The sequence below is a fragment of the Plectropomus leopardus genome, chromosome 16, assembly GCF_026936395.1.
Source record: "Plectropomus leopardus strain MGB_pleo_1.0 chromosome 16, ASM2693639v1, whole genome shotgun sequence".
In the NCBI taxonomy this organism is placed as follows: domain Eukaryota; kingdom Metazoa; phylum Chordata; class Actinopteri; order Perciformes; family Serranidae; genus Plectropomus; species Plectropomus leopardus.
This window is the reverse complement of record NC_142191.1, coordinates 30558531-30586288: the sequence shown is the minus strand read 5'-3', so window position 1 is coordinate 30586288 and position 27758 is coordinate 30558531. Positions and strand designations below refer to the sequence as shown.

Here is a 27758-nt window from a genome sequence, read left to right as displayed (position 1 = left end):
TTCCTCTTAAATCAGGAGCTGACTGAAAGAGTGGGATTAGCTCTCCGTAGTATCCCTGGCTGTGGTGGAAGCAGCAACAGAGGAGCAATAAAAAGTGCTCTGAGTTTGGAGGAATCTTTTCTCTCCCTCTCCTGCGCTCTGTGCCTTTCACATCTTTGGAGTTGGCTTGTAATTATGCAATAGTGTCTCCTCTCTCCCCTCTGGTCCAACTCTGAATCATTCCCAGTGGCAAACACTCAAAATATATGTTACATAAGATGATTTGGTGCACAAGGATTATCAGCCTATCGCCTTGGGCCAGTGACCGGACCTCTGCGAACCCAGCAGAGGCCAGAGGCAAAGGCCTGGGAAAGGGCTTTTCCTTGTCATCTCTGCTTACTGTTACCAGAAGGAAGAGCCAAAAATGGGCATTGGATATGGAGCACTGGAGCGCCTGTCACAGTGTATCCAGGCACTGGCAGGGACCGTGGTGTTAAGAGGATGCTGTGCTGAGACCAGGAATGCCTCCCCTCCCCTCTCTGCTTCCAGCACAGCATCCCAAAGAATCACAGTGCATTCATATCAGACAAATGTCTGCATCCTGTGCTAATGCAGGAAGTAGTTTGTATGTAGACAGGCAGTAAGTAAGGGTGTGGAGGTCAGGGGGGTGGATGGACTTCTAGTTTTTATAAGTCCCATAGTTTTGCAGGTTATGCCAGCCTTAGACCAAACACATTTTCAAGCTCAGACAAACTTCCAGTGCTGGAATAAAGTCAGTGGAGTTTTACCTCAGCAGGTGCATGCTGCAGTCATAAAACTCAGCCCGAGCTTTCTTCAGTCAAACTTTTTACAGTCTAGACACTGACAAAATGAAACATGTTTAATATTACCATATATCTTAAGTCTTGGCATATGCAAATACTGAAGTTTAACAATGTGAACATTGTTAACAACCAACAGATGGGCTCGCCTCTGCATCAACAAGAAGCAGCAAACAAGAAGCATAGGGTAAACATGGACAGTAGATATTTTATTTAACTTTATTGTAACTCCAGTTCATTCAATAATTATGTATTTAAGTAGTTAACATGAATTAAAAGGTCATTTAAAAATATTGATATATATATCATGTATCTCAATATAGCCTTTAAATAATGCAACATTGTTTTAACGCCATATCGCCCTGCCCTATATTAAATGTATAATTGATAATATTGTTTCAAAGACTAGATAACAAAACATATTTAACTACTTTTGACAACCTTATTTTACTCATTATAGTATTATAAATGTGGTGATGCTGCGGTCCTATTTTACCCTTTGTGAGACAATCAAGGCCAACTTTATTATACATGCTGCTAGAGCAAAGCAGAGGGGCCAATCCATCTAAAAAATAATGTCTTCAAAGTCGGACGTTGCTGTAACAAGCCAGCATTGACAACAAAGCATGTGTCTAAATGATTGATTATTCAATCAAGGGCTGCACAGCCTTATTCCCCAACTATAAGGATGACACCAACTGGAACTACTTTATCAGATGCCAAGTACACTTCAGTGAAGGTTACTCTCCAGAGAGGCCTGACTTCTTGTGATGGTGGCAAGTACACATTTGTATTGTGCTCACACTCTTTTGATTAATATTCAGCTATCAAGTGAAAAATATGGTTAGCAAGTGTGACCATATTCAAAATCCCTCCACCTGACACACACACACTCACACACAAAGAGGAGCAAAAGTTTAGACACTTGTTCTCTGTGAAGAGTATAGAGTCAGACAGCCCATGCTCTGCTTTGATTTAAAGGGGACATGGTCAAAGAAATTGTAAAATGGGCATCCTAGAAAGTCACTGTAGCAGATGATTCTTATTGATTTTCTGGCATCTGATAATGGATGTATCGGTTTTAGACCCAGTAAAGTGCTTTTTGTTTTAAAGCATAATTACAATTTACTTTTTTTTTTTTAATTTTTACAATTTGGGTCTTATATTCAAAGCTTTGTCATCATTTCTGTGGTTATTATAGCAATGGGCCTCATGCAGCAACATTCTCTTATATTTTGCTTATATTTTCTATATTAAAATTCTTGTAAGAGAAAACCTTAGACGCGTCAAGATGCATCAAACATTCTTCTACCCAGGTGTGATCAATACTGAATCTCACTTTATCATAAGTCACCTATTAGCACATGTAACGTCCCCTAAACTCTATATAAGGGCAGGTTTTGTGGCGTGAGCAACCACTTTGGCGCATGGTCAACACTGGAGAGATGACGCTATAAAAGGCTGGAAGAACAGTTAAAACTTCTGCAGTAGTAAAACTAATGTATGCCACTTTTAAATGAATTTAAACAAAGTAAATATGATTTCAGGGAAATGTATCAAAGTATTAAAAGTAAAAGTATGTATGCAAAAAGGTTTGAAAAAAAGGAATAAATCATGAACAATTTTAATAATAAAAAGAAAAGCAGGAAGTCCTCATACATACAGTGTATAAGAGAAGCTTGAACCATTAAATGTTTTTTTGAATTAAAAATGACTTAAACAATTATAAATATAGTTGCCATTCAATTTTCTAATTAATCGACTTATTGTTTCAGCTGCTCTTATACACTTTTATATGGTTTGTGTGCAAAAATCTTAATTTGTAAAGTAGTTATCTAATAATTGACTTGAGTAAATGTACTTGAAATGCACAGGAACTGAAGTCACAGTAATGTGAATCAGTGTACCAAATATATCTTTAGCCCTGTAATTTAATAATCCAATCATTATAATCAATCTAAAGCATAATCAGCTAAATTTAATGAAATGATTAAAGAATTTTTGAAATGTTCCTCAGATGTGTTCCATTGGTCTGTGAAAATGGGACGTTTTTCTCTTAACTTGGTACGAGTGCTGTGGATCACTCGAAAAATGTTCTCTTACCTAAGAAAAAAAAAAAGCAAAAATAAGAAAACATTGGCAAATCCCAAAAATCAGCAGGTACTGACAAAATGAGAAGAAATCATGGATAGGAGCAAAAATAAGAGAAGAATTGTTTGTATATAGTTTCTTGCATGAGGCCCAATGTGTGCAGATCAGCTGTAAAGGCAACACACAGGGATAAACCATCGCCCCCATTCCACTGCAAGAATGAAAAATAATCACACTTTGCTTGCTTTGGGAGTCCAGAGTGCAGACAACTCCCGTGACTGAGTAACCATCGTGCCAATGACGACTGCAACATAATCACTGTGAAAATCCCATCAAGTTGTTGTCTGGCGGCTGTCTGGTTTAGCTCGCTAAATGACATTCTCTCGTCTTTGAGTGTAAATATGCTGTAAATTACAAAGATGTGTTTGAGGTCAGTTAGAAATAGTGTCCTCTTTACACTGGGCCTCATGCACAAAACCATATAAGTAAAAAAAAAAAATCTCATTTTTGTCTCGTATTTAGGATTTGTTCTTATTTGTTAGTACCCAATGTTTTTGGGGATTCACCGATACTTTTTTGTTCTTCTTAAAGGTAAATTTTTTTTAATGATAAATCAATATAAGAAAAAAACATCTTGTTGTCATAGTCCACAACTTATTGCCAAGACCAAGAAAAAATAAAAGTTTTATATTTGAGGAAAATTAAAAAAAATGCACAAATATCATTTAATCAAATTTAGATAATGTTTTAGAGTTACTGTAATAATTGTAGTATTAAATTTCAGGCTAAAATGATACTACTATACTAGGTGCATTGATCCTAATTACTGCACTTTCAGTTTTTTTCTCTCTGCTCACCAGTGCTGGAATGTAACTAAGCACATATCTGAGCTTACTTTTACATTAATTGAGTATCTCATTTTTTTTGAGTAATCTCATACCAACTTCTACTTCTACTTCACTACACTTCAGAGAAACATATTGTACTTTTTACTCCAACACTGTTATCTGATAACTACTTCACAAATTAAGATTTTTGCGCACAAACTGAAAATATGAAAATATACTAGTGCAGCTGAAACAATTAGTTGATTAATTAAAAAAATAATAGGCGACTACTTTTTTTGTAAGTTTAAGTCATTTTCCTGCAAAACATTTCATGGTTTCAGCTTCTCATATATACTTTATGTATGAGGAACTGCTGCTTTTTCTTTAAATATTTTGATTCATTACATTTATTTAAACCTTTCTGCAAGGGCACTTTACAGCAGGCCTATGTCAGTTTCACTTCAAATTTCTTCTTCTCACACCTTTTTTTGGTTTCATATCTCCAGTCTTGTTTATGTACCTGTAGTCTTTGCACACAGCACAAAGCCTGCCTTTATGTAGTGTTCAGGGGGCCTTACCTGTGCTGATAGGTGACTGAAGTGCGATTCATCATGAGCACACCTGGGTAAGAGCAGATTTGGGTGGTTAAGAGCACTTGGTTCATCTGGAGTTGGCTTCTCTTATGTTTCAAGTTAAGAGAAAATAATTTTTGATCCCACACCCATCAAAGCATAAAAACACGCAGCGTATTATTTCTGGGTGTCATTCTGGACCTCTACTTTCCACCTGATGATGTCTTTTTTGCCATATGAAAAAAATACATGCTATCTCCACCAGATGCACTACTGATAAACAATTTTTTGCATGTGGTATATGGAAAACAGTTCTTTTTTTCTTTTTTTTGGTCTTAAAATAGTGGCATGATGAGGAAAAACCTGGTATTTAAAAGGTTAAAATTTTGAAAAATAATAATTATTTTATATTTCTCACTAGGACTGATGTTGATTAAATAAAATGAACTTAATGAAAGTAGAAAATAATATTAATGTGTAATATTTTTTAAAGTGTATCAGTCCTGCAATAGTCTGGCGACCTGTCCAGGGTGTACCCCACCTGAAAATTACTACTTTATAAACACACAAATACAAATATTGGCATCTGCCTCAAAAATATAATATAAATATATATAAATCTATATTTAGCAGGGCTCTACTTTAGTGAATACATTGTTATCATAAATAGAAGTTATGCAGATGGATGGCTGGGCAGACAGACTGATGGACAGATAACTTGCACACTGGAGATCAGATATCTCCCTGTGAGATTTGGTTTTGACTCCAGGACATCTTGTCCATGACCCCAAGGAGTCCCAGGCTGAGTGGGAGCTGCCGCTGGCCCCGCCATCAAAGCTGGAGCAGCCCGCCGCCATCCCAGAAGATACCGGTGGATGAGGCTCTGAGCAGACTCTTAAAAGTGGTTCATCTCTCATTCTGAAGTGCCTGTCCAGCTCTGATAGCCTATCACACCTCTGAGGGCTCCTGATTCCACTCTGCAGGGCATTGATGGATTCCCCAAGTGGAAAATCATGACTAACTGGTGGCCTGGAAGATAGAGCGTTTTAACCTGAAAAGCTTTTAGCTATAGCTCTCTCAGTCTCGCCATTCCTCCTCACCGCCCCTCATAAAACTGTCTGTCTTTCAGATCCATGCTGACAGTTTTCTCTAGAATGTTGTAAACTGTAAAACTTTTTTAAACAAAGAAAAAATACCACTGACTTTTTTTAGGCATTTACTGTATTTTGATACTAACATGATCGAGTGCTCGAAGCGAACAGTGCATGTCAGCTGCAGAACAGCTAGAGAAACGGTGGCTCGCCGGTTTTGCTACGCATGACGCTTGCGTTTGTTGACTCTGTACCACTTTATACTACCGTTTAAAGTCTGTCCCTCTCACAGAGAGGAAGAAATACAAAGTTTTACCTCAACTTCCTTGCTTCCCTTTCAAAACAAAAGCTATCTGACTGTATCTCTGTGGACAGAATACCATCATCAGTTGCAGATACGATGCATTTTATTTTGAAGCATTTTAGGACGGAGCTTGTATAACTTCATAAATGAGTGGAATATGTGCTTATAAATATAAAAATACAGCACTCACATCAGCCGGCAGCACCAGTTAAGGCTGGACTATTTTGATGCAGAAAGAATGTACTCGTTATAATTATTTCTGTCGGGCCATTTTCTGGTTTTTGATTTTTGAATTTTTTTTTGCTTATTTTTGGGTACTTTTCTTGTAACTTTTTTTTTTACCAGTTTCTTACCATATTTGGTCCATGTTTTATTAGGATACTCAGTGCCTTCGCCCCAAAGCCATGGAGCTCTGCAGCTGCTCTGTTTGCCTCTCAAAACTAACCCACAACTACTGCAGCAGTGCCAATCTGCTGGAATAGTTTCAGCATTTTTGTCAGTATTGTACTAAAAAAAATGTGCTTTTGGGTACTGATACAGAATTCCAGGTACTGGAACTGGTACTAGTTTTGATTCAGATGTGGACGGAACCTGAAGTTGTGATACACATATTTCTGACATCTGGCTGCACACAGGATCAGATAAACAACGTTTGTGCATGCAGTATGTTGAGATAGATAACTGTGGGAAGGAAGACGGTACAAATCGTTTCTGTGTGCTCACAATGGCACTCTGGAGCCTGCTTTTTCCGCACAGTCAGTCAGTCCTCCTCCACGCGGCCATAATGTGCTGCTGCTGCTGTGGGAATGAGGCCCAGTGCTGCTGACTTGTGCCAACGCCTGCTGGTTGTTGTTGAGGAGACCACTACTCCCTGTGCTGTTAGGACATCTTACGCCACACATCAGCTTTTTATATCGACATCACAAGAGTGTGATCGTCAAATTGTGCCTCCATGTGATGATACATGATTAAGAATGTCTTAACAACCCATAGGAGGCAGAAGCTTTCGTCCAAAACTGATGCCAGATTTATAGACACAACTGTTGGTGCTTGAGTTACTTAGCAGTAAGTAAATAACATGGATTCTGTGAGTTGTTTGGATACAATTCCTGCTGGTCGGTCTCTAATTTTAAACTACCTTCAAACTCAGAGAGTCTTTTGGGCAAAATCTGTATCCAGCTGCTGATTATCAGTCTTCAGCTTAGTGTCTGACAGGCTTAAGTTCTTCCTCCCACACCCTCACTTGGCTGTGACTGATTGAGCTGTTTGTTTCTACTTCTTCAACTTGTAAAAACTTTTCCAGACAATGCAACCCACTGCTCTGATTAATTACCACAAAGTGAACACGCAGTGGGATTGATCAATCTTTTTCACCAACACAGCTCAATCAGACAGCCTCCAGCGGCAAGTTCATGATGCTCCCTAAGCTCTGTTGGCCTTTTTTAGTCTGTTAATCTCTCAAGATGTCAAGAAGGAAATATATTTATACTGATTGTCAATATTAAAAAGAAAAATACAACTGAACACCTCCTAAATGCAAGGTTCTCTCTTTTGTTTAACTAATACTAGCTTAGAACGTCAATTCTCTGCCCGAACCTGATTGGGGCAGGGCTGTAATTTCTCACTATTCCTTCAAGCTTGAATCGAGTCGTTTTATTGCCAAATTAACGTTTATTTATGTAATTTTTCAAAAATGAATTTGTTGTGAACTGTCTCGTGCTTAACTGGCACTTTGGCAGGAGTTTTAATGGACTGAATCAAGAGGGAAAGAGAGAGAAAGAGGGTGTAGAGAAAACGTTCGACTTAGGGAAGTGTAGGCCCATCTGCATTTGTAGAACAGCTGATCAGAACATCCTCTCTCTGAAATGACCTGTGATTGGCCACAATTTCCTGTCACAGGGTTTATTTTCTAAAACCTTAAAACAGAGCCAAGAGAAAGTGCAGAAGTCTAGTTTTCTCTGTCCGTCTGAATTGCAACATACTGTAAATTAGTTACAGGATTTTTGCCCATTGATGGTAAATTAAACTTGTCTTCCTGTCTGGTCAGTGAATCCACCACTTTGGTCTTGGCTGAAATATCGTAATAAACTATTTAAAGGATTGCCAGGGTATTTGGTTCAGACTTCCATTGTGCTCAGAGGATGAGTTCTACTGACTTTAATGATCCTGTGACTTTTCCACTAGCACCACCATGAGCTTGACATTTAGTGTTTTTATTGAAATATCTCAACCACTACTGGAGAGGGAGAAAGAAAAGTTTTGACGCAACACCAAAACTTTGTTTGATCATGAAGCCCGGTCTTCCACTACAGTTCTCTGTTTTACTGAAAACGAACGTCTGGTGCTGGTTCTCATTGAACTCAAGTTACAGTCAGTAACTACTATTTACAACATCACTGTGCAGCGGAAACACTGGGTGTGTTAGCAACAACATTTTAGAGGATTGTGATGTTAAGTGCAAGATCAGGATTATATCTGCTGTCTTATGTTTGACACAGTTCCCAGTGCGCTCGCTCACCGGAGCAGCTTCACTCTCCATCTTTGCCATTTGTGGCACAGCAGCTGTCAGTGTTGATAGGCTATTACTCACGACACGAAACCAATCAGATAGAACTGTGGGCGGGACATTGATGTGACTCAATCAGAGACAAAGTAGCACATTTTGCTATTAATTTATTTGAAGTAACGATTACGATAATCGTAAAAATGCTGAATTTTATGTGTGATCATTGGCCAGGCCAATAATAAGCCAATAATCGGCCGACTGCTACTTTTCTTTGTAGTGATGGCCATAGGAAGCCTCATGAACCATTATTTATTTTATGAGCACACTAGATGACATTATTGTTTTAAAGAAAAAGGCTCAAAGAATGGAAACTCACTGTGCTTTTAACCCTTTTTTGAGCATGGAGTGCCATCTAATGGGCTCAGATGTAAAGAAAATAATATACGAGGCTCCATTTGGACATCAGGCGTGTTGTCTTTGTCCCTACATGCATTGGACATCAATTTGACATCAGAAAGTCGTTGGAATGGTGGAATGCTTAGAATGAAAATTGAGTTGGCAATATATGATTTTGGCATGAGTTAATGATTTTGACAAGTTTGGAAGACGCTGGATTTTGGTCAAAGGCATTTAAACTAAGTTTTGTGTTGGAGTTTGTTATGTTCCAAATTCTAAATTTCAACAAATATATTTTCATTTTTATTGTAAGTGCATAGTCAGATTGGTTATCAGTGTCATTAAGTATTAATAATCGGTATGGGTATCGGCCCTGAAACACCAATATTGGTTGACCCCTTGCATTTAGGCTTCAAACTTCCTGAAAGTGGTGTTCATTTGTGAAGAGGGCGGATGCTTACAAGTGGCTAAATGAAACTGCAGAACATCATCACGCTGAACGCAGCTTCACAGCCTTGTTGTGGTGGCGGCATTTAGTCAGGTGACCATTTCATTTATTCATAGCCTAACGTTAGCTTTTTACCTTTAGTGATTGTCTATAGGCTTCAAAAATCCTGAAAGTGATGTTCATTTGTGAAGATGATCTTGCTTAACAAAACGTGTAAGTATTATAGACATTAGATGCCTTATTTTTTGCAGTAATCTGTAATCCAATGGAAAAATTCCCTAGGCTTTTTAATGAGGGAACCAGGGCGAAGCTAAACGAAAAGTCATCCTCGGGGCGCTCTATAGGGTAAGTTATTTGGGAGTTTAGTTAGAAAAGTTGCTTTGCAAAGGTCTGAAAAAATAAGAAAAATGCCACTGATGTTTCCCAGACTCCCAGCACACATGCATAATTACATATTAACTGTTTTTGTACAGCCACAGCCCCTCACTAAATTAAACCGAATAGTGTTTTCCAGAAAAATCCGTAGAGTGATCAGACCTGGATAGCATCCATACTGTTGCATCATTAAGGATCATTTAGTTAAACTATTTTATTGCAGGAGACAATTTAAGGTCATAAATAAACAATACAAGAAAAAAACCTGCAAAGTATGACAGAACACACGGACAGGGATTAGACCAGCTTTCTCTCCTCCTCACACTCTCAGCAATGCAACACATGTCCTCCAGCCTCTCCTCCAGTCCTTCTCCATCTTGCTTTGCATTGACAGCACAGTCACAACAGCCATCAGACCTGCATATCAATCAGCATTTTCAAAGTTTCCCTCCTGGGTCCGCAATTGTGGATTGACATTTTCCTCTCCAGTCACAACAACAGGCTCAGCTCGGCAGCTCCTGTCATGGGCTAACAACTCATTTCAAGAGATACCTCACATCACCTACTCCCAGCTGATTCCTCGCCGCTCCTCTTTTCATTCTAATTGCTGTCAAAAACGTTCTCCTTCGCTCTCCCTCTCTCCTTGGTTATTATTTTTTTTCCGAGAACACCGCTTGCTTCTTCTCTCTTGCATAACAATTCTGTGGTCTCAGGAACATCTTGAGGACACTTTGTTCTGATCCTTGCACTCCTGGGTACCAGTTGCTTGTAAATTCGGCATCATAGCAACTCTCAGGATGACCCTGGTGTGTTTGTGCCAAATATTAAAGATGTCCGTCTCCTTATCAATGTTAAAAGGTCATCGTACACAGCATAGTTGGGGACGGTTTATTGTCCAACCTTCAGAGAGCTCCCATTGCTTTTATCTTTTATTTTTCTTTAGCATGAGAAGCAGCATCATACAGAGGCTGAGCCAGACAATCAAAAATGAAGATATTTGGGGGTTTTGGTATTTTGAGTTTATGATTTATTGTTATTTCATAATACCAAGTTTTCAAAGCTTGGTGTAAGACCTTCCAACAGACTACAGTATTTCAGGCTCTTAAAATTGGATTAGTATGCGTATGTGTTTGCCTCGGTATAAACAATGTGGAGTTGGTTGCTGACTTTGATTTGATATTGATACTCTGATATGAAATTAGATATCAGGAGGAGAAGTGGATCATATGCAAATGTCTTAATTATATTTTCTTCTGGCTTGTAAAACTGAATAGCAATGTGATACAAATTTCTGTCTGTCCTTATTTAGAGAAGTATTTCACTGTTGGAAAGATGGCCTTTTAATAAAAACAGGATGTCTCAAATACTTTTGAAACTTGTGCTATACGACCAGCAAAAAACTAGAAAATGGATGCTTTTGCTCAAGAGATAGAAATCCTACAACTACCAGAATGAACTGCGCCACACCAAGCTATTGACGCTCCTGCTGGGGGATGATGTAATGCAAACCCATACCTGTGAAATGATAGCGGCCAGCTGCCAAGAAGAAAAATTTTGATATTGAACATGTTTCTGAAAACATTTGAGGAGAGAAATATCCTCAGTAAAAGAATCAGAAAGTTTAGACTTTATCAGTGCTGCTTAATTTTACTGTTTTATTGGATTTCGACCCAAACTCGAGTTCTTCAGTCCCCCCAAGAAAGGGTGGGGGGTTGGGGGTCTGTCTGTTGGCCCACTCCTAAAAATTGTGACTCGTGGTGCCATGGGTGACAGGCAATATGAGTTTGTGGAAGTACAGCCTTTAGTTTGAGCAACAGCACTTATGGCCAACAAAACTGTTTTGGATGGTGTGTTTTGCTTTTATAATTTTCATCTGGTGGGGTTTCACCATATTGGGTGATATCTAGGCACTGGTTATATGGAGGGACATTTACCACAGTTCATCTGCAGATTGAAAATTGGCAGAGTATCCCTTTAAAAAGTATAGAGACCATTGAGTATTTGGAGCAGCCAGCCAAAAGTCTCTTGGGGATATTGAAAGTCAAACCTAATTTGATAAAGGATTTAAATTGAATCAATTGGGATTAAATAAAATGCTATTCACCTTCATACCTATTCTGGCAGCAACAGTAGTCTTAGTCCAGTCTTATTTGGTGTGAATGCAAAAGGTCCAAAATATTCCACATCACTTATACATCATTGGTTTCAATCAACATTTAAAGCAAGCACTTCTTTGTAGTGTTAGCTTTTCAACATTGAGCATTCACATCTGCATTGTCTTCACATATTGCATTCGCTTGTTGATATTTCAACATTTAGCCAAAATGATTGTGATTTTTTATTTTTTGAGTACTATGCAGTCTGAAAAGAACATAATTCAGGACTTTCTTTGTGATCACTGTCTGGCTGACTAACAGCTGACTTTTAAATGATTATTATAAAAATTTAAAGGTTTATACCCACAGCAGCTGATGGACACATTGGCTTATCCCACTTACATAGATCTCACGTGCGAGCTTCCGGTTGCGGGTTAGTCGTTTCAACAAGTATCCCCACACCACCACCCCCTGCCTACAGCTGGCTCAGCATTAGTGAATTTGGAGCTTTATGCTGCTACTCGTGACGGATGGAGCTCCCACTGTGGAGCGCTGCAGCAGCATGTTCAGCTGTTCACAGATCACTGCACAGTTAAGCTTCCTGTCTGTTATTTAATTTGTTGGCTCTTGTGTGTGGTGCCGCATGGGCAAACAGCTTTGTCGTATTTTGGGTTTCTGTTGAAGCTTAACATTTTCAGAAAAGTCGACAGATTGTCATTGATGAAGGTGGAATTGCGTATGCATCTGCGAGAGCAGAGATGGCACTACAAGATGGAATCAAACCCACAACATTAAAAAGCCCATACCAGCATGTCCAACAGCAGTTGGTTTTATCACTCTGATGGAAATGCAGCACAGACCAGGCCTCTCTTCTGGAGTAGTCTTTCAATGATGTGGACATTTCTGTCAGCTGGCAAATGTAACAGAGTTTGGACTTTAATGGCAATGGCACAAATCCTGGCTTCTTTTGCTGTTGTCAGACTCATCACCCTGGGATACAGTTGTCTGATTTTTTTTTTTGAATTGCAAAACTGCCAAAACATGAGGTGTATTTTGATAAGTTTTGGGCCAAGATGCTCAAAGCCGCTGCACAGAGGTAGAATACTTCTTTCTCATCCCCCTTTGTCTTACAGACAGTGAAATTCAAGGTTCTAACCTTGTTACCATGTCTATATGGTGTTTTTTATATACCATAAGACAACTCAAGGGTGAAATAAGCTGCCACAAACCTTAGAAACTAATCCCGTCAACTTGCAGGGTGTCTGTGGAGAAAATAGGTGCATTAGTATTTTGCAAATAGTGTTCACTCTCCAGCGTTTTCCACATAATCAGAATCCATGTGTGGTGGTAGCAGACAAGGGGCAGAGATGGTGAATGTGCCACCAAACCTCCTGTTTTTGTTTTTTTATAATCTTGTGAACATGTGTCGCTTTTTTATCATTCTGTGCCCCCTCTCTAAAAAGTAACATTTTTGAAGGTCCATGAAGGCAGCAGTTCTAGTCCTGGGGAACAGTTTATGCCATTAAAGTGAACTGGATTAATGGCTTAGAGGAGAAGCAGAGTGAGTGAATGCAAATTTTTAGACTCAGAGCATTGTATGGTTAACTTTCACTTTCACTGTGCCTGGTGTTCTACTCTCCGTCTGTGAAGAGTGTGGTGCAATGAATAACCGGAAAATATATTTCAGTAGCACTAGAAAATCTATTTGTGGGTGCAGATATGTTGATTGTGGTGGCCCACCATAAATAAATGGGACCTGGGACTTGCATTATAATGCACAAGTTGTATGAGAGTTGGTAAATTGATGTTTTGATATAGTTTTACTGTTGTTAATTGTGGACCCCTTTTACTCCAGTTCCTCAAGATTTTATGGATTCTTCGTTGTTGAGGCATGCTGGGAAAACAAAGTTTTCCTCACAAATTCAGGGTGCGAAATTAACACCACGTGTCAAATACGGTTAGATTTTCCGCTTGCTGAGTAAATAAGACTATCATTGGCATTTAGCTTTCACAGTAAAAGCCCTAGATGAAAACAGTGCATGAAAGCTTAACACAGGTGACTTATTCAAATGATGAGGCTGTAGTGATGAGTTGTTTGATATATTTAAATAATCCTGCTTCGAATATTGGTTTGGCCTCTTCTCTAAGTTTTTATTTAACATAACACACCATTATCTCAATTAAAGTTATGGAAACAAGAGGCCTGTATGTGAAACAAGGAAGGTAATTTATTATTTTTGAAAAATAATGTGCTTGGCCAGTGGATTTTTTCATCTACAAGCCACCTTGGTTTGTAAGTCAAAAAGTAAATTTCGGACGCAGCAAATTCAGCTTAACATGGGGTGAGTAATTGATACACAAATGGTCATTTTGGTGGTAAAGTATACCTTTACACATGAGGGGATTGTCTTTTTCATGGTAAAAAACTTGTAAATACGTAGTGTAGTTTAGTACTTTTGAGCTTGAATAAGACTGCAAGCAGTGCATGACCTCCTGCACTGTGGTGTAAACAGGAGGGGGCGGAGGAAGCCTTGTAAACATACGCACACATACAGACTATTGCCCCGGTCTCCTTGTGTGTCCAATGCCAGATTACTGTGGTTGGTTCACATCTTCACTGAAGAGTGTCTGTCCTCGGGCGGAATCAGAAAGAACACGTGCCCTGAAAGCCGCGTGGTGTCAGGCCATCTCTCTGCTCCACTGCTTCCCTCAGCCCCGCAGCCCGCACATCCTCTCAGCTCGCCTCGCCTTCATCCCTGTTATTTGCCCTCCCCGCTGCTGCCCTTCGTCTTCTTCTCCCGTGTTCATTTCACAGTCTCCATTTCCAGCTCAACACCCAAACTGCCCGCACTCGATTGGATTCCAAACCAATTTTGCCTCCATGAATACCTCTTAGTTCCGCTTTCCTTTTCACAATTACTTTCTGATTTTCAGCCCCGTCCTGTTTCTTCTTGCAGCCGGCTGAAAGCTGATAGCTGGAGCTCCGGTCGCAGCCCAGAAGAGAGCAAAAGCACGCAAATTGACCTTGCTCTCTAATAACTCAAAAACGCCCCAACTTGGGACAAGCACTTTGCTAACACAGGGCTGAGACTGTGACATCGCCCATGTTGCTGTGACTCATGACCTTGTGTGAAAGCATGATGGGATGTTTAACCTAAGGCTTTGCCCGAGATGGACTTTAATGTGCCCTCAGTGTGCAAATTCACCTCCTGCACTCTGACTGGTGTAGCTGCAGCCTGGTAGCCAGTGGTCCATCAAAGAGTTGTGTCCTTTACTGCCAGAACAGTGATTAAACCCCCCTGCAATCATCATCATCATCACCATCATCATCTGGACTTGTATAACCATCCTTCCTAGAGTGATGAGGTAGTCTGCGTTCAGATTAACACAGCAGGCCGGAGTGTGTGGCTGGGTCGTGTCACAAGGGTTAATGCCAGCAGATGTTTCATTTTGAGAGCATGTTGTGTCTGCACTGATACTCACGAACTCCATGGGTGGAGATTGACCCCTTTAAACATAACTTTAAAAAAAACAAACTTGTTTACTCTGTTTCTGCCTTGAGTGAAAAGTTCAGCTGCGTTTGCCGCGTGCGGCAGGATCATGACTCCCGCTGTCATCTGCTCGTCATCTGCTCATCTTCAACAAGCAACTCATAAGCAGCATTTTAATTTGACCACATTGGGTTCAGCTCTGATGTGTGTGTGTGTGCACAGATTTGCAAAATGTACTTACTCCATCAATGGGAGGGTGGATTTATCTTTACCATCAGGACAGAAACAAACTCAAGTTGAACTTGTTGAAAAATTCATATGACTGAATGATCACAGTTATCAGTGTTGTCATGGTAATGTTAAACATATACTATTAGTCCCTCCAGGATTTCGCGGGCTGTATTTGGGGTCATTTTCTACAAAGTTGTGATGCATGTTGCAATGTTTATAGGCTTGTGATCTCATCCCTACACTTGTCATTTTTTGCCACTTAATAATATATCATTAAGATGTGCTGAAAAGATTGAAAAATACTGATTCACAAACTGCAATAGTTTCAAGTTTTATATTGAAAAGCATGAAGAAAATTAGTAGCACTATGCAGCTTTTTTTGCATAATCAGTATGAATACATATATAGCAATACCTTTATATGAAAATACATATCATACAAAAACAGATAGACTAAGTCCTAGTAGAAGTTTGGATGCTGATGCTGGACAATATTTTTGAGATTTTCAAAGCATGACAAAAAACACAGTTTTAAAGAACATTAAAATTTGAAAGTATAATATAACCATCAGGAATTTTACTTGTGGTTTATTGTGAAATTTTTTTTATCCCTACAGTCACACACTGTTATCAATTTTTATTCTTCTGAAAAATATTCACATTTGAGAAGCAATGAATTTCTAAATTTTTGCTGAAAAATTTACTCATCCATCAATTTCACGATGGCTCACAGGGTAAATTTAGTAAATTTCCATTCCGAAATGCTAATTTTATCAGTACAACAACATTGTTCTGTCATAAATAATTCTATAATAATTTCTACCCAGCTGATTTTTAGTAAAGAGAGTAAAGCTCAGCACCTTCGGGAGATGCTTCATGTAAACAACCTTAAGGATTGTCTTTCTTGTCGTCTTTTTTTATTCATTTTATTCATTTTATTCATTTTACCTTTATACTTTATGTTTTATTTATTTTATTTCCTTTTATTTGTGGTTCTATTGCTTTAATCACTTCTGTTGTCGTTGTTTTTGGTCTATTTCTGTGTAATATGTTATATTGACATTTTACATCTTGCATCTTGCATTATTTATTTTCTGGTTTTAACTTCATACCAACTCTGCCCTTGTTTCGTCTTGCATGTTTTCAGTATACTGTTTGGCTTTCCATTGCTGCATCGCTGTTTATGTGTCCCATTTCTGTTTTGCTTTTAAAGGTGCTTTATTCATAAAGTTGTTATTAAGCAGGTTTTTGCTGTACTAATAAAATTGTAGGTATGGATACATTATGCTGAAATTTGGCAGTACAACAGGTAAACAGGGAGGAAGTGTTGAGTTTGCATAAACAGCCAATTAAAATGAAAAAAAAAAAAATAGCCCGGGGGCTTCCTGCTAAAATATGATAAAATATCCTTACAAAACAAGGGAATTACTAACTAATTATGCACATCAGCGTCTGCATCTCAATTGTTAAAAACCTATTTCTTAATCAAAGGCTCATGTTTTAATCATGCAGTACAGTTTGCCAGTCCACACAGGGATGGCTTACTGAGAGACTGTCTTGTTGAATAGTTTTTAGGAAACAGAAGAGCCAAAGGTGTTTTTAAACCAAGATTTTTGGATTGCACATTTGAAAGGAGCCTCTTTACCCTAGCTGTCTGAACGAGTGTGACAGTCAGTGTGATTTTTAGCAGAGACTTGCCAGTACATGAAGGCCTGTCCCTCTGCATGCTCTTCTCGTCTGTCCATCTGCGTTAACGTCCTAATACACAGGGGAGCAGCACATTTGCAGCCCTCTGCATCTGGAAAGCAGGAATGTTGGCCACTAAAACTGCTGCAGATATTTGGGTGTATTTGGAGGGTTTAGCACACAATAGGTTGTAGTGGACACTGAACTTATAAGCTGTAATGATTATGACGAAGATGTGAGCCCTGTTTTAAACTGAAGGCGCTAATTTCACTTTTCTTGTCTCTTTGTTTCCATAAAATGTCCAGCGGTAAAGAGGCTGATGAAAGAGGCTGCTGAGCTGAGGGATCCCACAGAGCACTACCACGCCCAGCCGCTGGAGGTAAGTTCACCACAGGACGCCACTGTGCTGTAGTGCCTCGAATTTATTTTACTTTTGTTGAGGATAACCACAATAACACCCCTTTCTAATCCTGTAAAGTCTAACAGAGCTTCTTCGCTGAAGATGTAAAGTCGATTTGATAATAATACTAATAATAATAGTAATAATAAACCTTATTAGCATAGCCCCTTTCATACAAGAAATGCAGCCTTAAGTGCTTTACTACAAGGAAATTACATGCGCCAAGTGATTCACATGAAAAGACAGAAGATATAAGAAAACCTACATGTAGAAATAAGATTAGATCAAAATAAAAACATAGAATGCATCTTCACATGGATAAAACCCCACTGGATAATACTAGTAAAAGTAAGATTAAAAAATAAGGATAAAAAAATATAATGCACACAATGCAAAACATAAGATGGGAAATATAACCTTTTGATATAATATTAATGAAAATAAAGCTAAAAAATAAAGTGTAAAAAATGCATAAAATTAAGAAAAATACATCATTTTAAGGAGGTGCAGCAATGTGTAAGCGCAAAATGCAAAGCAGTTATTAAATGATACTAATAATAACAGTAACGACAATAATGATCATAATATTAATCATAATGATAAACTTTATTTGTATAGCACTAAACACATTACAAACTACTTTACAGGACAATAAAGCAGTATATACAGTCAAAGATAAAATGGTGTGTATTACATACAAACAACCCTAAACACATATGTATATATACACACGCACACACACAAATATCCAAATACATATACTTACACGCATACATATGCACATAAACATAATAATAGTGACATTGGTAAAAGAAATAAATAGAAAGTAGACAAATAAGTTTTACTGTAAAAAGGCCTTCCTTTAAAATTCAGAATCAATAATACTTGTGTACAAATTGTGGTTTGTTACAGTCGCTCTGATGCCAGCATAGAGGATTATCATAAGTATGAATAAGTATAAGCATTAGTACATAAAAGTATGAATATAAAAATAGAAATGCAGTAATACTAAACAATAAACAACAAAGTATAAATGTAAAGAAATACAGAAAATTGTCACTTATATGTGAATATTTAAATAATAATATAAATAATGTGCTGAGTGTGTAAAGTGTGTAAAATATAAAACTGCATTATGCTACATGAAATGTATTAAACTGGTATGTACATTCAAAATATAAAAACACAGATATGTGTGCAATGCTAAAATGAACAACAGAGATATACATAAGTAAGAATTACAATAAGAATATATACTATATGAAGATGGTAAGGAGTTCCACAGCTGCGGGGCTTTAATGGAAAATGTGCGGTCTCCTGTCGTAATGAGGCGGCCTGTGGGAACAGTTATACGGGTCCTACATGTGGAGGCAGGCAGCGGTTCAGCTCATAGGATCTGTGCAAATCTATAATGTAGGGTGGAGCCAGGCCATGTAGCTTTAAAAGGGATTAGTAAGAGTTTAAAATCAATTTTGTACCTATCAGGTAACCAGTGTATAGTTGCAAGGATAGGATGGATTTGTTCTTGTCTCTTGAAGTTCGTTAAAAGTTTGGCAGCCGAGTTCTGACAGCCGGAGAGGGGAACTGGCCTTTTGACTGAGCCCCTCACACAGGGAATTACAGTAATCCAGATGTGACAAAATGACAGCAAAGATGACTTTTTCAAGATCTGCTGTAGAGGAAAAAAAAAAGTTTTAACTTTTTCGATGGCTCTTATTTGAAGAAAGTGGGATTGCATGACCCTGGTTATTTGAATTTTAAAACTGAGCTCAGAGTCAAAGATGACACCGAAATTGTGGGCAGAATACTTAATATCGGAGGACAGGTTCCCAAGTGGCTTTTTTTTTAAAAGAAATATGTCAGGTTTGGGGGCATTTTCATTTTTTCGAAATTCTTGTTTCTTATAACTTTGATCTTATTTTTATACTGTAGTTTTGCCTATAATTTTATCAATAAGAATAACACGATTTAACAAAGTCACAAGTTGTGGGAGCTTGATGACATCACAAAGTAAAAGTCAGGTTGGTCAGGAAACACGGGTGAAGCGATTATTACAAATATTTTGGGTGCATGACTTTCAGTCCAACTTCCAAATGAAGCGGCTGAAATAATCTGGCAGCAATAGCAAAGCTCACTTGCCAGTTGGTCATTAACTAGGTTTTTTTAATCCCAAGTTCCTCCAAGTGTCCTTGAGCCATATGCTGAATGCTATACTGACGTGCAGAGAGAAAATCTGTAAATTAATTTGGACTGTTGAGTGGATGTAATGTAACATCAGTCTGGCTAAACTTTTGGCTTGGCCTCTTTGAAGCCAGCTGACCCTGTTTGAGAGTCAAAACTCAGTCAAATCTGAACACACAGTAACATCCCGCACATACTGCTGGGATCAGTGCAAATGGATCGTTGCAGTGATAACAGCATCTCCTCTTCCTCGGGTTGTTGTCTTCACTTTCAGGGTTACAGTGTAGCAGTGCCAAAATGTAAAGAAATGTTGGCTCTGTAAACGAGGCTCGGTTGTAGCCAGTTAACTCACTGACACTATGCTGTTTCAACATTACGCTTCCTTTTTACAACACCCAAAGCATGATGGTAACTGTTTCAAAAGTCATTTTCATCCAAAGCGGCAATCTCTTGGTCTGAAAAATGAAACCACTGCAGAAGTCTGAAAAAAGGCATGTTTTGTTTTTAAACAAAGTTTAAAAATGCAAAATGATATAAATATTGATCCTGCTACATCTTTGGAGTTAAAGTATAATTTGATTAAAATCACCAGCTTCTATGAAAATTCCATCCGGTTGCTTGGGTATGTTGCTGTTGATGACGGCAACTTGCCATATATATCAATGTGTATATATTTATATTAGGGCTGCACCTAACGATTATTTTTTTTCGATTAATCATTCAATTATTTTTTCGATTAATCAATTAATCTATCGATTATTTTTTAAATTGATCTAACTATTGTTTTTTTAATTACTCAATAAATATATAACAATGAATTTACTGAATATAACATTTTAAAACTTGTCATTCCCTGCAGGGCATTATTTCCAAACAAAAAATAGCCCAGTCTTAACCGGTAATCTGTGTTTTACAGTCTGATATAAAGTCTCTCCAAAATCAAATTAATGCAGGAGCTTGTTCCACTCAAGTAAAAGGAATGTAGTGCAATCTACATTTAGCAAAATAAATAAAACAATGTAAAATTCAAGTCACTTAACAAAACAATTTTTGTTACCGTAACAAACCTCAAATCTAGCAGTCCAACAAAACATCTTACAGTAAAATTACTGCAATTTGAAAAACACAATAAGTTTTCTCTAACAGAAATAATTATAACGAGTACATTCTTTCTGCATCAAAATAGTCCAGCCTTAAGGCATACCGCAGCTGATATAGGTGCTGTATTTTCATATTTATAAGCACATATTGCACTCATTTATGAAGTTATACAATTAAGGAAGTTGAGGTAAAACAAACATCTTTGTATTTCCTCATCTCTGTGACAGAGAGAGAATTGGTATAGAGTCAACAAACACGAGCGTCACGCGTAAAAAAACGGTGAGCCAGCGTTTCTCTAGATGTGCTGCAGCTGACGCGCAGCTTAGATGCACCTGACAGGTGCTGCTCAGGTGAGCAGTGTGCACGCTTTTACTACAAGATACACCATCGCCGAAACAAAAAACAACACGCCCGGCGCTGCTCACGCTCTCATTAGACGGGCTGTGTGAAATGGTGCGATCGATTACAACAATTACGACGAAGTGTTGCCCCAGCCCTAATATACATATACAAATATATATTATACCTCAGCCATGTAAAGAATGTTGAGACAAACGCCTGTAAATAAAGGTAGGAGGGTTAAAGTTCAATTCTAGTGAATTGTTCATAGAAGTAAAATGTTATTTTCTTTCTCGTTGGATACTGCACTATTAGAATAAGTGCTCACCATTAGCACAGCAAACAGCTGTGGGCCGTGCGGCTCCACAGGACTCGTCACTGTCACTGTTGTCACCTCACACAGACATGAGGAGTCTCACGTTTAGTGTCTCCTGTTGAATGCTAGTTTTTTGTGACATTTCTCTCTTTTTGTGCAGGATAACCTCTTTGAATGGCACTTTTCCGTACGCGGGCCACCGGATTCTGATTTCGACGGCGGGGTTTACCATGGCAGGATTGTGCTCCCCCCAGAGTACCCCATGAAGCCCCCCAGCATCATCCTCCTCACGGTAATGCGCAGACAAAGGCCACCTCTCCATCGCATCCGATTATTCTCCCACTGAGGCGGAACAGGAAGCCGTCAAATCAGATGATCAAAGAGTGGAAAATGGACAGCATGTCATTTAACCCTCAGCCATTTCTGGTGGCAACACGCGTAGTGACAGTTGTCAGATCAAAGCCTCGGCTGTCGTCACATTGTCACAGGGAATTGCGCTGGTTTTGTGAGAATATGAGGCTGTCTTATTATATTTAGACAGCTGTGTGACACCTGCACTGATGTCACGCTGATAAAAGCCAGAGTGTTCTGAATTGTTTTGACACTTTTTCATTGTGTCCAGCCTCGTTTTGCTCCATTCTAGTAATGTTCCTTTTCCATTCATTGTTTTAAAACTTCTCCAGAATCCCACATCCTCAGCTGTGTCAAACTTCCATCTCTGTCTGCTTGTCAGAACTTTTGAGAATGCATGTTTTATTAATTCATCTCTACCCACACACTCACCTCCACCTCCTTGTTATTGCCTTTCCCTTCAAGCCAAACGGAAGATTCGAAGTTGGGAAGAAAATTTGTCTGAGCATCTCTGGCCATCATCCAGAGACCTGGCAACCCTCTTGGAGCAGTAAGTATCCTCAGAGTTTCTCTAATTAGTTCTTTTTCCGAACTAAAAGTCACTGTTTTGTTGTAGCCCGGAGATTCTGGTAGAATGACTCTTATTTTTAGAGCTGAAAACAGCCATCAAACAAAGGAACTGTTATAAAGAGTGAGAAAAGCTATTGATGTTATGTTCTAATGTGTCCGTACAGTTATTCATTTTGAATGGCTGACACTGCTGCCCATTCTTATTATAAATCACATTACCATAATTCTCCAATAACAGCTGGCATTCAGATAATGACAGGGTATCCAATAATAGTGGGAGGTGTGGCCAGCACAAACAAACAAAGGTCAGTTGCCAATGAAAGTCTGGTAAAATAACATTGAAGAGGGGTGTAATTATCAGCACTTTAATAGCTCTCACATGGTGCATTCAGCAGCAATGTGTACTTTCTTTACAGCAACGCTTCCATCAGCAACAACAAAGGCATGTTACATTCACTGTGCTGCACACTGATGTCAATGCAAGTGATTGAAACTGAAGGGGACTCCCTAAAGACATTTGGTGTGGGCATCTATGTGTGCAAGATACTAAACTGATGTCAGAATACAGACCTACCATTCGATTCTGTAAAAAACGCCTTTACTCCAGCATCATTTAGGTTTTCGGCATTATGTTTTCAGGTTGTGTGTACGTCCATCCATCAATTCTCCTGAACGCAATATCTCAGTGGCATTTCTTTAAATTTGGCACCAATGTCCATCTGGACTCAAGAATAAACTAGTTCGATTTTGATGGTCAAAGGGCAAGGTCAAGGTTACTTGCATCAGTCTCATTTTTGTGAATGTACCATCACCATTAAGCCATGTTTTAGGGTGTTTTCACATATAGTCCTCTTTAAAAAGAGCCAAACTCAGTCCTCTTAAAGTGAAACAAAAAGTGGACCAACAGAAAAGGGGCTCTGTTTTTTTTTCCATACAAATTGTCAGGTCATTGAAAGAGGATTTGGTTTTGGTCCACTTCAGCTCTGATTGGGTCTCAGTCCCCTTTCTGTTCACACTATATACAAATATCTGCCTCTGTGTGTCCATCCATCTATGTCTGTGTAATCTATTATGTATATACTTGAAAATATTAGCAATATATAAACTGGAGGGCTGTTAGTTTGTTCTCACATTTAAAGGTGCTGCGGTATCTGTTTATCTGCTAACGCTAACATCCCATTCTTAACCGGAAGTCCACAGTAAAAACCTTGAAATTTCTGGCCTGAGATGAGGCAGGTCATTCAAAATAAAAGCACCATGAGTCCGATTTTGACTTATGTAATTAAAATAATACTTTTTAAAATTTCATTATAAGAGAACATATTTTATTAAATATTATTAAGACAGTAGTTTTTTTAACTTCATTATGACAGTAGCTACTTGATTTAACTTTATTGTAACTTCAGTTCATTATTTTTTTTATATTAATACTTTTATATTAATACTAAAATGTCAGAGTTTATCATGTATCGTGATATAGCATTAAAATATTGCAATAATATTTTAAAGCCATATTGCCCAGACCAGCCATAGGCTGATGCTAATAAGGTTAGCAGGTTGTATTTGTGGGGAAAATGCATCAAAGGAAAAGACCTTAATTTTTTACTTTTGTTAAATACTGTCACTATTAAGCCATGTCCTATATGTGTTGTGGGCGTGTTAGCTGAATCAATGAAACCTTACTGCACTTCACAGCAACTAAGCATAGTGGCATAGAAAAGTTTTATCTGATTTCATTAACACTGCTGAGAAAATTTCAAGGTTTAATTGGTGTTCTAATTTATTGTAACTGCCATTGGTTTTAGTTTTGTCTGTTTATTTGGTTTGAAACTGAAAAAGACATGCATTCTTTTCGTAATGCTATTTGTTGAATGTTGTTTGTGCCTTAGCACCTTTAAAAATGAGGGCTCTCCCCCAGTGTGTTTTCCTAGGCTGTAAATAAAGTAAATGATGACGATGGCGATGATTAGAAAACCCACCGACAACTAGCAGTGTGATTGCAGAGTGACGCAGACACACCACTGCACTGGTAAAAATGCTCACAGCGGCATGGGCCCCCTGCGTAGGCTGTGGTGCAGGTTCTGCGTAGAGCCGACGCACGACTATAAATCAGCCTCAAACAGCACGAAGGCAAAAGAAAAAAAAGTTCAAAAAGATAAACCAGAGGAGTGTTGAGTAGACTTTGTTGTTGCACTGATTGACTTACTGCTGTGGAAAAAAGCAACCAGCATAAACAGCAAATTAGCATTTCAAAATATGAAATGATATTTTTATAAAACTAAATAAAGCATATTTAAAACAAAAGCTTGTCTGCAGCTGAAGTTAACGCAGGCCTTATTCTGACTATTTGCTGAATATCACACTGGTATAGTCTTTGGTTAGAATGAAAACCTTCAGACTTCTTTTGTACAACATGGACCAGCTTAAATCATTAAATTCTGTCGATAAGTTTAAAATGTGTAAAAACACCCCAAAAACACCAGACAAATAAAAATGATGTGGATTTGCCACAGATTTTTTTTTTTTTTAAATGATACATCAGTCATTCTTTTATTTACACAAAGTGTCCTTTTATGTGTAGCTTGTGCAATATATCCTTTATCCCATGGCCAGATTTATTTATTTTTGTTACATATTTTAATAGAGCATCAACAGTATAAAATATGCATTAACGATAGAAAAGGCAAATGTACAATGCTCACTTTTTTTCGGAATTAGCTGAAGATTTTTGCCCTGACTTTGGCGTTCTATCCATTCTGGAAATAACCTTGCAAAATAATCAATACATATTGAGCGCCTGATTGTGGTGAACCTCTCCATCATCAGAAGGGCATATTTCTGCACCTCCCGGAGTCATAACTGATCATTTATTTCTACTGAGAGTTCATTTTAGTTCTCTGCTGGCAATCAGTCCTTTTGCCGAGTTCTACTTTCATGCTACTTTCCAGCATTTAATCAGAGGGAACTCAGTGGGAGACGGGGCATCCTCCTCAAAGCATTTTTCCCCCACTAGTTCCCTCTCATTACCACAAAAAAAGATTTAATTCGTTAACAGAGCAAAGACAAAGGTAGCTCTAAACCAACTTATGCAGGTCACATGGCCGGCCATGCCTTAGAGATTTGGCTTCCCCTGCTGGGTTCTTAACATGTTGTGTAAAAGTCGCGACTCATCCTTTTTGGAATGACTGCAGGAAGCCTGGCTGGATAATTGCACCGAGCCCTGCACGTCACAGGCAGGCCAGCTGCAGGGATTCCAGGGTTACGCTCACTACTGTTGGCTGCCGCTTTAGCTCATATGCTACGCCTACATATTTAATAAAATGTGGCTAAGTGATTCAAACATTCCCTCTGATGTCACTTTGAAGAAGATTTTACATATTCCTATTTATTTAGATCCGTTTATGAATATATATATGTATTTATGAATGTTTTCTCAGGCTGTTTCCTGGTCTGTTTGTAGTTAATTCATTTTGTGTTTGAAAATATGAGCCGCAGTATTATAATGTCCAGTCCAGAATGAGTTTTGCTGTCACATTGTCAAATAGTAAGAGTAGCGACACACATACACAGATCCATTCATGTTTTTCAGAACCTAAAAAGACTTAAAGTTGAAAAGTGAAAGCTGTAAAAGACATCCTAACAACAGACTTTTTACTGTTATCAAAGTGAATGTGCTGCTGCTCCTTATACTGATTGAAGAGTGCACACTTAACTGCTGCTGGAGACGACTCACTTTGATTTTCTATTTGTTACTTAATTCACATGACACTCAGTGAAGTCAAATTTATATAATGGGTTTTCATCACAGAGCAACTACACAACATGACGAGGTGTGTACAGCACTGATATTCACTGTGTCTGCTCAGTTTAAAAAAGTGGGAAAAAACAAATAACTGTCCTCTCAGAGCAGAGGGTTTTTTCCATGTGGGTGGGGCAGCAGACACAAATAAATGATGAAGATTTTCAGTTTAGTTCAGTTGAATTTAGTTAAGTTTATTAGCACAAAGTGATGAAAACAAAAGTATATAACAATAGACATAGCATACTGTGCAAGACAAGTACGAAACCCCAAAGACAAAACCTCCATTCTATAATTTATAGTTTACCCTGTTACTATTGATATTGGTTACTTTAATACAGGTATGTCCAAATTTTGGCTCGGTGGCTCGGTAATTACAGCAGATCACTTAAAATTTTTTCCTGTTTTTTCTGCTAATGGAAGTACTATTATAAAAGAGATGTCATATAAACAAATTAAGAAAAAAAAATGCATTAAGTTGACAGCGAAGGCCACTGCTTTTAGGAGCAATGGAATAGTGAATGCGTACAGTTGTATAATTTGTATGTGATTTTTTATTTTGTTTTTATAACCCACATAATGCAAGATGCGGCTGGCCCCATTACAGATTTGCACAAAGCTTAAGGGATATTTTGGACTGGAGGTGACACGATTTCACAGAGGAAATGTGGATTCAAAACTTCAAGATGATCCGCTCAACTTTTGAGGAGTTATTAGTTTCATAACATCATGCCCATGAGAACAAGTTCCAATCGACAAGCACGTAGCCGTACCATCGTGTGACCTATAGAAGCCAAAAAAGTGTTTCCATTGCAGTTTTGTGCAAACTTTTTTGAAATTTGTTTTATATTCACAATTTGATTCACGCAATTTGAGGGTTGCCTTCACCTTCTGTTCAGCCAAAATGCGGCAGTCAGTCTGTCGGGGGAAGTGCTTTTTCTCTATGAGGCCACACGCCTCCACAGATGCCTACTCCTCATAAGAAACAATTGAAAAAAAAAACACTAGGTGGACACAGGCCCCAAGGTCAACGATTGCGTTTACTGTACGTTGCCATGAAGCTGTTACCATGTGGGTCATTAAGGCTGCACCTAGCAATTATTTTTTTATCGATTATTTTTTTTAATTGATCTAACTATTATTTTTTTATTACTTGATTAATATAACTCCAGGGCTTTATTCCCCCCCAAAAATAGCCCCGTCTTAACCGGTAATCTGTGTTTTACAGTCTGATATAAAGTCTCTCCAAAATAAAATTAATGCAGGAGCTTGTTCCACTCAAGTAAAAGGAATGTAGTGCAATCTACATTTAGCAAAATAAATAAAACAATGTAAAATTCAAGTCACTTTACAAAACAATTGCTCTTTGTTACTGTAACAAACCTTAAATCTAGCAGTCCAACAAAACATCTTACAGTAAAATTACTGCAATTTGAATAACAACTATAAGTTTTCTCTTACAGAAATAATTATAATGAGTACATTCTTTCTGCTTCAAAATAGTCCAGCAGTAACTGGGCCTTAAGGCATACCACTGCCTGCTGATATAGGTGCTGTATTTTCATATTTATAAGCACATATTCCACTCATTTATGAAGTTATACAAGCTCCTGCACAGCCGACACCCCCATCCTGTAAATATTTTAAAATAAAATGCATTGTATTAGCAACTGATGGGATTCTGTCCACAGAAAGAGTGAGTTAGTTTTTGTTTTGAAAGGGAAGCGAGGAAGTTGAGGTTAAACAAACATCTTTGTATTTCCTCATCTCTGTGACAGAGAGAGATTT

At 38.2% G+C, this 27758-nt stretch overlaps 1 protein-coding gene across 1 annotated transcript in view; it reads left to right on the top strand.

Moving 5' to 3' along the window:
* Nucleotides 1–27758, top strand: part of ube2j1 (ubiquitin-conjugating enzyme E2, J1) — a 57832-nt gene that overhangs the window by 5548 nt on the left and 24526 nt on the right. Inside the window, exons 2-4 of the mRNA XM_042503734.2 lie at nucleotides 17219–17292; nucleotides 21411–21542; nucleotides 22067–22151. Coding sequence (XP_042359668.2) covers nucleotides 17219–17292; nucleotides 21411–21542; nucleotides 22067–22151 — 291 coding nt within the window. The remainder of the gene's footprint in view (nucleotides 1–17218; nucleotides 17293–21410; nucleotides 21543–22066; nucleotides 22152–27758) is intronic.